Source organism: Sus scrofa, chromosome 16, assembly GCF_000003025.6.
Source record: "Sus scrofa isolate TJ Tabasco breed Duroc chromosome 16, Sscrofa11.1, whole genome shotgun sequence".
NCBI lineage: Eukaryota > Metazoa > Chordata > Mammalia > Artiodactyla > Suidae > Sus > Sus scrofa.
In genome coordinates this window covers 51,574,105-51,588,622 of record NC_010458.4, presented here as the reverse complement: position 1 = coordinate 51,588,622, position 14,518 = coordinate 51,574,105, and the positions used below count along the sequence as shown (strand labels likewise).

At 53.8% G+C, this 14,518-nt stretch overlaps 1 protein-coding gene and 1 long non-coding RNA gene across 4 annotated transcripts in view; one reads left to right on the top strand and one right to left on the bottom strand.

Annotated features, from left to right (window-relative positions):
• Positions 1 to 7,426, bottom strand: part of LOC110257271 — a 39,563-nt gene extending 32,137 nt beyond the window's left edge. The window contains exons 1-2 of the long non-coding RNA XR_002339675.1: positions 7,203 to 7,426; positions 5,207 to 5,288 (exon numbers count right to left, since the gene is read on the bottom strand). This is a non-coding gene — a long non-coding RNA (uncharacterized LOC110257271). The remainder of the gene's footprint in view (positions 1 to 5,206; positions 5,289 to 7,202) is intronic.
• The window catches only part of NEURL1B (neuralized E3 ubiquitin protein ligase 1B), a 44,509-nt gene continuing 37,541 nt past the window's right edge, over positions 7,551 to 14,518 (top strand). For 2 of the 3 annotated variants that reach the window (XM_005674572.3, XM_021076639.1), the window contains exon 1: positions 7,551 to 7,763. In XM_005674572.3, the coding sequence (XP_005674629.2) occupies positions 7,733 to 7,763 (31 nt within the window). In that variant the 5' untranslated portion in view covers positions 7,551 to 7,732. The remainder of the gene's footprint in view (positions 7,764 to 14,518) is intronic. The other variant, XM_021076640.1, reaches the window with a different exon arrangement.

Here is a 14,518-nt window from a genome sequence, read left to right as displayed (position 1 = left end):
CAGATAATCACTTTTCATATTTTGCTGCCCTTCCTGCCATCTTATTTCCCTATACATTGTGGATTTGCTGATTTTTTTTTTAGAAGCTTGATTTCATTCAGCGTCACAGTTCTGTGTTCAGCCTTTCTCTTTAACTTTAAAACGTCAGCTGTCTCTCCTGCGACTCTGCTCTTCAGAAATGTCACGGCCAGGAGTTCTGTCAGGTTCTGTGAGTGACACCCGTGTACTACACACTACCTGCGGTCAGAGGTATTGGTGACTTGACCCTGGTGGACACAATGCATGCAGAAGATCTCTGGGCATTTCTTAGTCTCATCTGTCTGGGATTACATCTGCAGCATAGATTCTGAGAAGTGGAGTTCAGACTCAGAGTGCAAAGAGAAGCTTATGAGGCCCTTCAAAGCAGGAGTTAGAACCTGGAACCGTGACTGCCCGTGGGTCATGCATTTCTTGGGAACTAATTATTCCAGATGCGTCTCTTATGACCTACCTATTGCCAGATATCCGTGTAAATGCTTCAGGCCTTTCAGCTTCTTCAATCCTCACAACCCTCGCAGGGAGTTCCTGCCATTTGCCTCATTTTACAGATGTAGAATCTGAGGCACCAAAAGGTCACGTAACTAACCCAAGTCACAGGCAACGAGGGCCCAAGCTGGGATTTGAACCTAGGTACTCTGGCCCAGGACTCCAGCTCTTAACCACTTCGGGAGGATGGAGGATAACATGGGCTCTTCCAGAAACCCATGCCTCTTCCCACGGGCTCTTTCCTCTTGGCCTGAGGAGCCTCTTCTTCTACAGATGAGGGGTCAGAGAGATGGAAGACCCGCTGTAGGGGCCCCACAAAGGGCTTGGGCCCACTGCATCCAGCTGTATGGCCATGGGCAAATCCTTCCCCTCTCTGAGCTCCAGCTTCTTCATCAGCGAAACAGGCAAAGAGGCCATGGCAGGAAATGGCTCAGTGAACTGGTCAGTGCTCCCGGGTCCTGGGCTCTCAGAGCCCATCCTTCTGCACCAGCTCTTGAGGCTGGGGGATCGGGAAAGCGGAGAGCCCCTCCTGGTCACCCACCTCCACTGGCTCAGGACCCAGCTCCTCCCACCTCACCTGGACACACTGATTCTCGCCAGACAGCAAGAGTGGGACACTAGGCTTGGCACAAAATGGGTACTCCAGTGATGGATGTGAGACAAGGTTTTAAAGAGCCCTCATGAGATTTTACCCAGTTTTGGGATCAGTGGGGGCAGAGAAAGCAGGGGCCAGAAATTGTCCCCGGGGCAGGGGGTGGGGTGAGTGGGAGAAAGAAGAAGGCATTTATCTGTCTACATCTATACCTCTAATAGCATTAATGATTCTTTTTTCCCAAAAGTTGGACCTGTCCCCGAGTCCCCATTGCTCTGAGATATGAGGGCAAGTCCCTGGGCAAATAAGAAGGTGAATTAGGATTTGAAACTAGGTCTGTAGGACCAAATTCCCAATTGCCAACTTGGTCCTGTGCGTAGGACTGCAGGGTTGCAATGCCCATCGCCTGATTGTCACAATCCCACTCCAAATAATGCACAAACTGATTTCACATGGCCATTTTACAGTTGAGGACACTGAGGCCTGCTTGGAGCATCAGGTGGCTGTAGCCTTGAGCTGATCCTGGGCTTTTCAAGTCCCAGTCAGTACCCAAGCCTCCCCAGCCACGCAGCACAGACCCCTCCCCTCAAGCTGGGCGGATGATGATGAAGAAACCTCTGAGCATGAACCAGACCACGGTGAGAAGCCTCCAGCATGGGCTGGGGTGGCTCCTTGGATCTCTAAATAAATACTTGGTCCTCTGAAAGGCACAGAAAACAGAGACCCCCGCCTTTCTCCTCCTAAGACGGTAACAGGCTTTGCCAGAGACAAAGAGCCCATTCTAAGCCAGTCTCCACGTCAGACTCTGGAGCACCAGAAAGGCCACCCAGCCTCATTCACTCACCCTGATAATCAGGGAGACAGACCCTGGCCCCCTCCTCACTTTTCAGGGGAAGAAACCAAGGCTCATGCTTGCCACATGGCCAGGGAAAGGGCTTTTGAACAAGCCAGGCTGGGCCTCAGAGTCCAAACTCTGCCCTGCTGCACCTGCTGTGGCCCCTGGTGCCACTCACCCACCCACCCACCCAGGTCCCACTCTGTCCTCTGGCCTTTATCAGCCTCACCGGGCACCTGGCAACACCTCAGGAAATGGGGCCAAATGGTACTCTGCACTACAGATGTGTTTTGGAGAAAAAGTGTGCTCCACGCTAGATCTCATTCTAAACTCACGGTAATTCTAGCCTCTCATCACCTGGATGGAGCCTCCACTCTGTGCCAATCCCTCCCCAGGCTGCTTCTCATTTCACTCCCACCTTGGAACTATTGTCCCCATTCTATAGATCAGGAACTTGAGGCTCAAAGCAGGCACGTGACATGCTCAAGGACCCCCAGCTGGGAAGCTATGGGATGTGCACCCAAAGAGGGGCCTGGAGCTGGGCTCGTTCCCTCTTTAGCATCTCCCATCAGAGCCAAAGGATGCCCTGGGTCTGTCCACCTCCCCACCTGGAGCCCACGGGAACCCATTGGTGGTGCAAGTGGCTGGCCTCCTGCATAGACAGGGCCCTGCGCATTAAGAACGCACATCCCAGCTGTCCAGGACCTCAATCTGCCTCAAACCCCTGCCCACCTGGGGTCCCCCACTCAGGTTCCTGCTGCAGCCCATGTGGCCCCAGAGCCTCCGTGACTCTCCTAATGCTCCAGCCCGTGTGGGGCCAGGTGAAGGTGGTTAAGATTGCCTGAAAGATCTAAGGGTGACAGGAAGCCAAGGGTCCCAGGGCTGCGAGGCATGATCCACTCCTCGCATGGCCTGAAGGGACACCACCAGGCCCTAGGCTGGCACAACCCTGCAGTCCCCTGCTCAGGCTCCTCACAGCTGGTAGCTCCTGACCCAGCTCTGAGGATCCACCCCCCCCCAACCGCCAAGACATGAGACGCCACAGTGTTCAAGGCCAAGAGAAGTGACATCCCCCCACTGGGCCCACCCCATGTCCCGACTCTGTTCCCTGCCTCTAGAAGAAATGTCCTCTTCCTGAAGCAACTGACCCCAAGAATAACAATAGTTAATATAAACATGGCGGCTTATTTTATTGAATATTTACCATGTGCCAGGCACTGATCTAGGCATTTGGTATATATTTTCTCAATTAATACTCAAAACAATCCTATGAAGCTAGCACTTTTTTTTTTTTTTTTTTTTGGCCACACCATGGCATGCAGAAGTTCCCAGGCTAGGGATCGAACCCACACCACAGCAGCAACCTGAGCCACAGCAGTGACAATGTGGGTTCCGCTGAGCCACCAGGGAACTCCCTAAAGCTAGGACTCTTATTAGTCCATTTTACACACGATGGGTGTGCAGCACAGAGAAGCTGAGTGACATGGTCAAGGGAAGGGAAGCCAGACAATGAACCCAGATCGTCTGGTTCCAGAGCTTGAGCCTTCAGCCAGCACCTTGTCACCTGTGGGTGAGACCCAACCCTTGTTCCTAGGGTTTATTGATTCATTGATCCATTCATTCCTTAAACACTTATTGAGCACCTACTCTCTGCCAAGAACTTTCCAATCATCATCTCATTGAAAGTGTCTATCAGGGAGTCATTATAATCATCCACACTTTACAGATGATCTTTTTTTTTTTTTTTTTTTTTTTTGTCTTTTATCTTTTTAGGGCCACACCCACAGCATATGGAAGTTCCCAGGCTAGGGGTCCGATTGGAGCTATAGCCACCAGACGACGCCACAGCCACAGCAACATGGGATCCGAGCCATGTCTGCGACCTATACCACAGCTCATGGCCACGCCGGATCCTTAACCCACTGAGCGAGGCCAGGGATCAAACAGGTGGACTCGTGGATGCTAGTCAGGTTTGATAACTGCTGAGCCACGACGGGAATTCCCACCCTTTACAGATGAAATGAAGTTCAGAGAGCTGAAGTAACTGTGCAAAGACACACAGACAACAAGATTCAAGGCAAGTAAGTAAGCAGCCTCGCTAGGATTTGGCCTTCCATATCCATTATTCCACTTTTTTTGAAAGTCCATGTCCTTGGAGTTCCCATTGTGGCTCAGCAGGTGAAGAACCCAACATAGTGTCTGTGAAGATGCAGATTTGATCTCTGGCCTCATTCAGTGGGTTAACGATCCAGCGTTGTTGTGGCTGTGGCATAGACTGGTAGCTGCAGCTCCGGTTTGACCCCTAGCCTGGGAATTTCCATATGCTGCAGGTGTGGCCCTAAAAAGAAAATAAATCAATAAATCAAAGTCCATGTCCCCCGGGGGGGTTCTCCACAGCTCTAGGAAGGCAGCAGGGACCAGGGCCTGGCTAAGACTGGGCACTGGACTCGGCTGGGTCAGCACAGGTCTGCCCTCTAAGTCGCTCCAGGTAGGATGGGTGGGGCTCTTTGCAAATTCTCAGCCACCTGAGGGGCCAAGAGGAGGAACTCATAGACTCTGGGGTCAGAGCAGGCTGGGCTCCTGTTTAGGTTCTGCCCTCTTGGCTGTGTGGCTTGGGCAAGTTGCTGCACCTCTCTGAGCCTCCCAGCATGCCATTTAGAATGGCATGATAATGGCTCCTGCCTCTGCTGGAGGAGATGGAGATTTGAAAAGCCAGCAAATATAAGCAACTCCTTAGCTCTTAACTCCTTTTCTCGCTTCATAGGGTTGTTGTGAGGATTAAATAAATCAGAACCTAACCTGCTCAGCAACACTGCTCTCTGCCTATATGACTGAGGCCAAGCTGCCTTCATTCTCTAGACATTGTCTCCCCACCCATCAAATGGGCGTATTAGTAATATCACCTCCTAGGGTTGTTATGTGCTTAATACATCTAAAGGACTTAAAATAGCATCTAGCACCAAATAAATGTAATTTTCACTGTACCAGCACAGTGAATGCAAGTTGTTGGGATCATAAATTGATTTCAATTTGGCCTCTGCCTCAAGTTTCATCCCATGGGCATCAAGACCACTTGTCTCAGAGCACCTAAGCTCTGTCCTTGTGTTATGAGAAAGCCAGGTCCAGGGCACCCGTGACCCCGGCCAGAGCTGCCGCCATTGGATTTCAGGAAAACGTCAGTGCTTGGCATTTTCCAATGGCCAGCATGGGATCCATCCATCTGAACGCTGTTGGTGTGCTCTGGGTATACTCACAAGGAAGATTCTGTCCACCCAGCCTCCCTGTGCACCAGCGATGGCCTCCCCTTTGGGAATGACACCAGCACCAAGTAGGCATCTGCAAGGGAAGAGGACAAGAAAAGCCATGTGCCAGGGCTTCTTTCCCTCTTTGCCTTGGCGGCCAGGTTAACAGTAGCCAGATTCAATAGCCTACAAATGTGATTTGCTGATTGAGAGCAGCGTGGTGTAAATGGAGGTACAGGAGCCAGAAAAACTCAAGATGTTTGACTCCCTCTGCTCACCACTGTGCCACACTGAACGAGTGGCTTCATTGGTTCTGAGACTGTTCCCTCCTCGGTAAAAGCTAGAACCCTCTGAGTTCTGCTTCCTCCTGGCTGTGTGAACTCGGGGATTCCTTCCTTGCCCTGAGCTTCAGTTTCCTCCCCTGCCAAAGGGGAACTGTTTTAATAAGCACACCGCTAGACTGTGAGGAGGATCACTTAAAGGGTGCAGCCTGGTGCCCACTGAGTGGTTGGCACTTTGTAACCAGCAAGTGAAAAATACTGCTTTTGTGGGTGAAGACCGTGGCTTTGGAAATCCGAGGGTCTGATGGGCAGGGTTTGCTGAAAAGTAGAGGCTTCCTGTAACAATTCTGAAACCGAGCTTTGAGGTTGGACGGACTGTAGCCTGACTTCTCAGTTCTTGAGTTGCAAGGAGGAGTCTGTGCAAAGAACTTTGGGTTCCATGGAGGAAGGAGGTTTTTACCCAGAAGTCTACAGTGGACATGCCCGCACCCAGCCCCGGACCCCTTTTCACAGGTGCACCTGACCACCTGCTGTGCAGGGGGCAGGATCTGCTGGGGCATGCCCAGAGGGAGCAATGCCAGGGAGCACAGCCAGGGCCCTCCCTCTACCCAGTGTCATGGGAGGCTGTGCCAACACTGCACAGTCAAGAGAGGCAGCCCCACCCAGGGGCCCCTCCAATCCAAGCAAGGATCTTGGTGCCAAGGGAGGGTGGCATTGTCTCTGTGATTCTACATGTGGTTAAGGGAGGTGGGGGTGGAGGGAGGGTGTGGAAGTCAAAGCCAGGAGAGGTTGTGACTAGAGACAGCCATCCTGGCCCCGGAATACTTCCCCCTCCTCTGCTTCTATCTGTGACTGGGACCTCCCTCTCTCCCAAAGCCACCTGCCTCATTTTTGTGGAGCAGCTTTGTCTTGCTTCTCAAGTGTGGTACCCAGAGCCAAAGCAACCTCACCAGGAACAATACCCCTTTTCATTCATATAGCTCCAGGCCAGCTTTGCCTCCTCCTGGGAAATTTGGGGCACCTGTTTTTCACTCTCTGAGCCTCAATCTGCCCATCGGTGAAGTGGAGATAATAACGTGCTGCCTAAGGTCATAAGGGATACAAACGCATGGAAAGCAGAGTAGGAAAAATACTGGTTTGGAATTGGTTCTTCTTAGGCAAGTCATCACACCTCCTGAGCCTCAGGGTTCTGATCTGAAAAACGGTGCCCAGTGAGGGGAGGGAGGAGCAGGCCTCATGCCCCAGCACAGGAAAGGTGCTGAGATATGGTAGGGTGAATTAATGAATGAGAAATGCCAATGACTTCCTCTGCCTGGGACATTCTCCCCAGCTCCTCCCATGCTGATTCTTTGCTGTCCATCAGGCAGAACTGACATGCCCCCAGGTTCTCCCTGAGCCCCACAGACACACCCCATAAGTCTCAACTTGTTTTATTTTCTTCCTGGCTTTGATAATTATATTATATGGTTTTAAATGCTTGTTATTTCTGTCTTCATGCCTTGTCTGTATCTGCAGTGCCCAGCACAGCGCGTGGCACATAGGAAGCGCTCAATATATAAATGAACGAATGCGTGAATTAATGAAGAAAGTTCCCTCCTGCCAACCTTTGGAAACTGTCTAGGTTTCTCCTCCTGTAGGCACAAGATCCCACTCCCACCCCTGTCACCTTGGCTGGACTGTTTTCAAGCTCTTTACACTGTCGGACCTTTTGCCTCAGACCTCCTCACCTGCTTCCAGCCCTGCACCCCTGCACCCGCGTACAATTACGGCGGCGGCACGACGGCTTCGCTCCCTGGGGCCCAGCGCCTGGCACACAGTAGGCCTTCTCAAAATATTGGAATACATGACTGAAAGGCCAGCAGTCTGACGAGCCTGGCACCCTGAGGGCACCTAACTGCCCAGCGCGCCTTCCTGCCCCGGGCGCGGGAACAGCGAGGGCGGGACGCTCTGCCTTTCCCCTCCCGCCGCCTGGTGCAAACTTTCAAAAGATGCGGCGGCCACGGCCCCGCCCCTCTCCGTGCGATTGGAGGCCGCGGGAGGCGGGGGCGGAGCCTACGGACCCCGGGCTGGTGGCTCCGCCTCCTCCTCCAGCCGCCGCGGCTTCCCTCCCGGCACCCGCCCTAGCTGTCGCCCGCCGGCTCTCCTTGCAGCCGCGATGTCAAGGAGCCCGACCCCGGCCCGGGTCCCCGGCCCACGGCATAATTAGCCTCCGTGCGCCCCGAGCGCGCCGCTGCCAACGCCGCACCCCGACGCAGCGATGGGCAACACGGTGCACAGGACTCTGCCAGGTACGCCGGGGAGCCCTGCCTAGGAGACGGGCGTTGGGATTCTCCTCTCCTTGGGGGACCCTCTGGGTGACTTCCGGAGAGCCACCCCGCCCCCGGTGTGGCCCTCGGCGCGCGACGGGCTGGAGTCTCCGGTTCCTCCCGGACTCCGGCTCCGCGCGCGCGAAGCGGCTGGGCTTTGCGCTCCAGGAGGGCGGGTACCGCGTCCTGGTTACCTTGGGGACCCTCGTCCTCTTTCTCCTGGCTTTGGCCAGACGCGCGAAGGGGCGTTGGGGCGATGCCGCGCGTCCCCTCGCCTTTGTTCCAGCCTGAAGGCGCTGACGAGGGAGCCCGGGGCGCTCTGGGTGTGCATGGAGCCGGGTTCCGCAGGGCTTCCGACGGCCAGAAGCCGCCCGTTGTGCTGAGACTGCAGCGGCTGAGTGGGGGTTGCTCACAGGGGTTCCCAGCCGCCCAGCGCCCCCGCGGCACATGCTGCCTTGGTTTGACCATGTTCCCAAGCGCACCCCGGCTGCGCCCCCCTCTGGTGTCCGCTCAGCTGGGGGCTCTCTAGCCCCTCGCAGTAGGCAGTCGCCTCTGCAGAGCACATCGCCCCCTAGGTAACACCACCCCAGAATTTCCGGGGCCTGGAGTAAGGGGATTCAGAGCCGGGGGTGGGGGCAAAGGAGGCCTTGCTAGAAAATCCTTGGTAATTGTGGCTCGGAGGTTACATACCCCAGTGTTGAATGCTAAGAAGCTTCTCTTAAAGGTGTGTATCCCAATTTTATGATGAAGATATTGAAGCTCAGAGCAGGGGAAAAATGACACACCCAAGGTCACGCTGCTGGTTGTAGGGGAGGGGGATCTGGATTGAGACGGAGGTCTGTCTGCCCAGCCTCCTCCTGCCCCCAAGTCTTTAGAATGTCTTTATTTTGCTTTAAGTCTGGTAGCATCCTTTAGGCAGAAAGTGGGAGACACATGCTTGAGGTTTTAGGAGAAGAGGGGCGTATCCCCCCCTCTCTGCTCTAACACTTCGGGATCACTAGCTCTCCCTTCTAGGAGAGCTATGTCCAAAAAAATATTATTGTATATCCAAAGATCATTATTTCTTCCTCTGGAAGGATAGGAATGGATGGCTCCGAGCCTTGCATGCCCAAGGCCGGCTTATAGAAGAGGAGCCGCCTCCTTCCACGTTGTAAGTCCCTGGTCAGCTTTCCAGCCACTGCATAAAGAATTCACCAAATTCTCAGAGAGGATCACCAGCTAGTCAGTGACAGAGGTGGGATTCGAACCCAGGCCTACTTCCCCCGGGGCTGGCCACACCTCCCCTGGCTAGGGCTATTGCCAGAATGAGGAGAACCCCACCAACCAGTCTGGAGGAGTCCAGGGATGTTGGTGAATAGAGCAGCAGAGAGATGTCCCACCAGCCACGAAGACATGGGCCCCTTGGTAGGATTTCTTCCTTAAGAAATGTTTGTGCTCTTCTGGTTAAAAAAAAAAAAAAGCTCTTCTGCCACCTGTGGATCAGCCTTGGGGTGGATGAAGGGACAGACACACGCCAAGCGGGCTAAATATAGCTGGATATTTATGTAGTCTCCATCCCACTCGGCCCTCTCCCTGTGGACTGGGCCACCCTGGGCTGGGAGCCTGGGGTTAAGGTCGGTTACTCGCTGCAGCAGCTAAGTGTGGAAAATTCAAACGCTGCTGGGGCTGAAGCTAGCATTGAGTCTGGGGAAGGAGACAAAACTGGAATGCCTGCCCCGCATCAGGCAGCAGGTGCCAAGAACACAAAGAACCGTTTATGCGTTTCTAACCTGCCCATCATTAGGTTTTCACACACACTGTGCCATTTGTTAACACCTCTGTGCTCAGTACGTGACACTCCCCACACCCAGAATATCCTTTCATTGTCTGGTCCATCTTTCAAAACTCAACTCAGTTGTTACCTCCTCCAGGAAGCCTCCCCTGACCGCCCACACCCAATCCCATCCTTCCCTCTGCCTCCTTCTTAAGTCTCGCCCCGTCCACCACTTTGCATTGTCATCACGCATCTCCACGACTCCCCTGGGGGCTACCTAAGGACAGAGCCCACATCTTGATCATCTCGTATCCCTAATTGCCCAGCCCAGAGCCTGGTGCCTGGCCGGGGCCCAGAAACTGGTGGTGGAGCTCACATGTTGCCTGCCTATTAGGCTGAAAGAACGAACGCTTGGCTCCATCTTGCCCTGTAGAAATCTTTGCGCTTTCGTTCCCAGGAAAAGGACACATGCGTGGGGGTCCTTCTACGGGACTTGAAATAGAGAGCTGGCATTTGCTGAGCACCTGGATTCTGTGCCAGGCTTCCTGCATCTGTGGCTTCATTTACATGCCAAGCACGCTTCTCCTTAAGGCTCCTGCACTTGCTGATCCTTCTGCCTGGAACCTTCTTCCCCCCAGATCTCCACATGGCTCCCCCAGCCTCCTGCAGGTCTCTGCTATCATTGCCCCTGCCCCCAGCGCTCCCCACTCCCTCTCCCCTGCTTTTGTGGTTCTTCTTGGCATGGATCACCATGTGCCACCCTGCGTGTTTAGTGAGCTGTTTATCGTCTGTCTCCTCAGGATGGATTTTGTCTGTTTTATTCACTGCTGTATATTCAGCTCTGGGAGCAGTGGACTAGGATATAGTAGATGTTTAGTAAATATTTGTTGCATAGGAATTCCCACTGTGGCTCAGCAGCTGAAGAACCCGACTAGCATCCACAAGGATGGGTGTTTGATCCCCTGTCTCTCGCAGTGGGTTAAGGATCTGGCATTGCCACAAGCTGCAGCATAGGTCACAGACTCAGCTTAGATCCCAAGTGCCTGTGGCTGTGGTGTAGGCTGGCAGCTGCAGTTCTCATTCGACCCTTAGCCTGGGAACTTCCGTATGCTGCGGGTGTGGCCTAAAAAGAAAAAAAATTTTTTTAAATTATTGCATGAATGAATTTAATTCTCCCAACAGCCCTGCAAGGCAGGGGTTATCCTCTCCACTTTACAGATAAGGAAACCAAAGCTCCAAGAGGGAAAATGACTCATCCCACCACACATGGCTCATCCAGTTGGCAGAACCACGACTGAAATTCCGGTTTACTTAGCTCCAAAGTCCTGCATTCTTTCCCCGACAGGCAGCACCCTCCCAACCCATGGTTCAGATACCATTTATTGGGCGCCCTATGGTACACCTGGCATGTTATTGTATACAATAAGGAAATGCCAAAGGAAAGGAATCCTCTTTAAAATCCACTAAGGGGAAGCCCCGGGTGGCCTTCGAAAAGGGCATCAGCAGATTCAGATCAGTGCCCTATAAACAAGTGTGCAGGGGTCAGCACAGGAACTCACCATGGCTAAGCACCTACTGTGTGCATTACCCACTCCCTTTCTAGTCGCGGTTCAGTCCTGCAAAATAAGATACCATTCTGCACCATTTTATGGAGGAGGACACTGAGGCACAGAGAGGGTGAGACACCTGCCCGCAACTCACACAGCCTGTCTTATCCCTAATGCCACTCTGTCCTTTCCTCTGCACTCCAGGAGCCTTAATCTGGGTTTTGAAAAGGCAAAAAAAAAAGGAAAGTGTAAACAGGTGGGGGGAGGGGAGGGCAGAATTCCAGCAGGGACAGGAAGGGGGGGGACTCTCCCCGTTCTTTCGCCAGCACGTTTCGATCCTTTTCCTCAGCGTGCCTCTGGGGCTCACCCCTGGTTCTGGTTGGAGAAGAGGCTTAATTCAAACTGCTGGTTGGGTTTAATCATTAAGTCGGTCCATGCTTGACCAAGTCAACGGTCCTTGTCAGTGTTAGCGCAGTGAGCCTGGAGCTCTGGAATGAGGGAAGCGCATTGACCCTGCTCTGTGCCAATCCCTGAGTTAAGGGCTTGATCCACAGTGCCTATTTCAGATCCTCGGAACAAGGCTTTAGAGAGGCTATATTTATCCCCATTTTTCTGGGAGGTAGATGGAGGCTCAGGGCGGGGAAGAAAAAAGGCACACTGGTCTAGGGGGGAGAACCACCCTCCCTGCCCTAGATGGTCAGTCTGCCAATGCTGTGTCCAGACCAGAAGCACCTGCTGCTCTCAGGCCACTTAGAGGCTCCCCCTGCTGAGACTCTTTCTTTACTCGACCTGGATATGGAGCCGCGTGGGTGCTGGGCCTACGTGGGTCAGATCTGCTGCCCTCTGGCCGTGGGTAGTGATGCTCCCGCGGCCTGGCAGCCACTCTTTTCTCAGCTTTAGGAAGGACAGCAGCCTTTGTCACTCCCCTTACAGCCATCGCGGTGGCTGCCTAGATGAGCCAGCCAGTGACATTTTTCTCTCTCTGCACCATTTTTCCTCCTTTACACGGGACTTGCCCGCCTTATCTGGCCCCATCTGCCTCCCTCCCACCAGGTCAGGAAGAATCACTTTTATAGCCTCCCAGTGGAGCAAGAGGCCTGCGTCTGAGCCTCTCAAAGTGATAGCGGCTCCCTCAACAGCGCTGAAACCTACCAGGCTGTCAACACATGGCCAGCAGGGCCTAACTAGTCAAGGCTCCTAGGTGATGGCCTGTGAGGGTGCTGGGGGCTGAGGGCCTGGGGCTGGGGCAGGGTGGGGGAGGGGAAGGGAGCAGTCTTATGCCTCCGTGGAAGTGAGGAAGAAGCAATGGGTCTGTCCAGCTCATAGGAAACCTGAAGTTCCCCAAGGAGCCTGCAGAGCCAGAAGGAACTAGGGCCTCCCTCTGTTTTTACCCTCTTCCTGCTCCTACCTCAGCTCCCTTCTCTCTCTATCTCCCCCGGCAGCAAAGGAGGGAGCTCTGGGGCTATGGGGGTAGGGAAGTCTTCCTGGAGGAGGTGACATCTGAAGGAAAGCCCAACTGAATGTCTGCCCCCACTCAAATGTACCCCCACTCAAATGTCATTTTTTTCTTTTCTTTTCTTTTTTTTTTTTTTGCTTTTTAGGGTCGCACTTGCGGCATATGGAGGTTCCAAGGCTAGGGGTTGAATTGGAGCTAAGCTGCCGTCCTACACCACAGCCACAGCAATGTCAGAACCAAGCCATGTCTGTGACCTACACCACAGGCCATGGCAACACCGGATCCTTAACCCACTGAGTGAGGCCAGGGATCAAACCCGCAACCTCATGGTTCCTAGTCGGATTCATTTCTGCTGTGCCACGACAGGAACTCTAAGTGTCATCTTTTTCTGTCTGCCTTTAGGTTCTTCTGTGGTTCAGTTGCCCCAGGCCACCCTGATCTCTGCTTAAGTGCCATGTGCCCAGGCTGGGGTGACTCTGGGGTGTGCCCTGCTCTGCAGTTTCCTGAGAGTGCCTTTATCTGACATCTGTTGGGCATCTGTCATGCGCTGGCCCAGGGGTTCAGCCATGAATGGGATGGACAGCCACGGGCAGCCCCCGTGAGCCAGCCAGTGGGGCAGGAGGGATCGGATGCTCTAGTAGAGCAGGTCACATGGTCGGGCACATCCGAGACCATAAGGCGCTGCTACCCTGTGCCTCAGAGAGGGAGGAGCCGGTGCCCAATGCCCCAAACAAGGTCTGGCCACCAGATCAAGTGGTCCCTCTGCTGTGGGTCATGCACAATCAGCTTTTTAAAAAAATCTTTAATGGCACAGAAGAGAATAAAAGATAACACATTGAGTACATTCGCACAGTAAGAGCACTTTTGCCTCAGAAACTTGTGTTTCAGTGGTGTGTGTGTGCACACCTGTGGGTGTGTGGTGTGTCACAATGTCTAGTGCATTTCTCTCCCTGGGTCGCAGTGGTTAAGGGCTGTGTGAGACCATGCACTGGTCCGCAGCAGTTGGAGGTCTGGTGTCCGGGTCTAGACACGCATCTTGGAGTCAAGCTGCTTAGGTTGAAGTCTCAGAGGGGCCGTTTGCCAGTGTCGTGAAGTTGGGCAAGGACTTCCCTCCCTGGGCCTCGGTTTCCTCCCTGGAAGTGGGGGGATGGGAGCTCCCTGGTGGTTGGTGGTGGGGGGGGTGAGTATTAAATGGAATGGTGCAGGCAGAGGCTTGAGCACAATGCCCAGGGCGGTCGCTGTCATGGTTATTGTTGCCACCGTGGAAAGGCAAGGCCTCAGGCCTGCCCCTGGGGTCCCTGGACCAGGCCGGCTGACAGGTGCCCTTCACTTCCTGCCTTGAAAGCCCTGCCCCAGGTGACCCCGAGCCTCGAGCCGTGGGGCTGGATTGGGAGGCATCCCTTTCATGGCGCTGACAGCAGTTCCCCAGGGTTCCTGGAGCCCGACCCAAGACACCTGATTTCTGATGAGAAGAATCTGCCTGGTGGGTTGCATCTTGCAGTTTGCACTGGCTCACCAGACGTCCAGTGCTAGTGGGAGAAACTAACAAGGACAGGGCACTTATGGTAGGTGAGGGAGGTGAGAGCCCAGAGGAGGATGCCAGGAAGGCTTCCTGGAGGAGGTGCTGTCCAGCCAAGACTAGAAAGCAGAGAAGTTAGGAGTTCCCATCATGGCTCAGTGGTAATGAACCCAACTAGTATCCAGGAGGACTCGGGTTCAATCCCGGGCCTCACTCAGGGGGTTAAAGATCTGGCGTTGCTGTGAGCTGTGGTGTAGGTCACAAACACAGCTCGGATCTGGTGTTGCTGTGGCTGTGGTGTAGGCCGGCAGCTGCAGCTCCGATTCAACCCCTGGCCTGGGAACTTCCATATGCCATGGGTGCGGCCCTAAAAAAAAAAAAAAAAAAAAAAAGAAAGCAGAGAAGTCAGTCACAAAGCAATGGGTGTTCAAGGCAGAGCATTAGATGTGCAAAAGGCTGAGG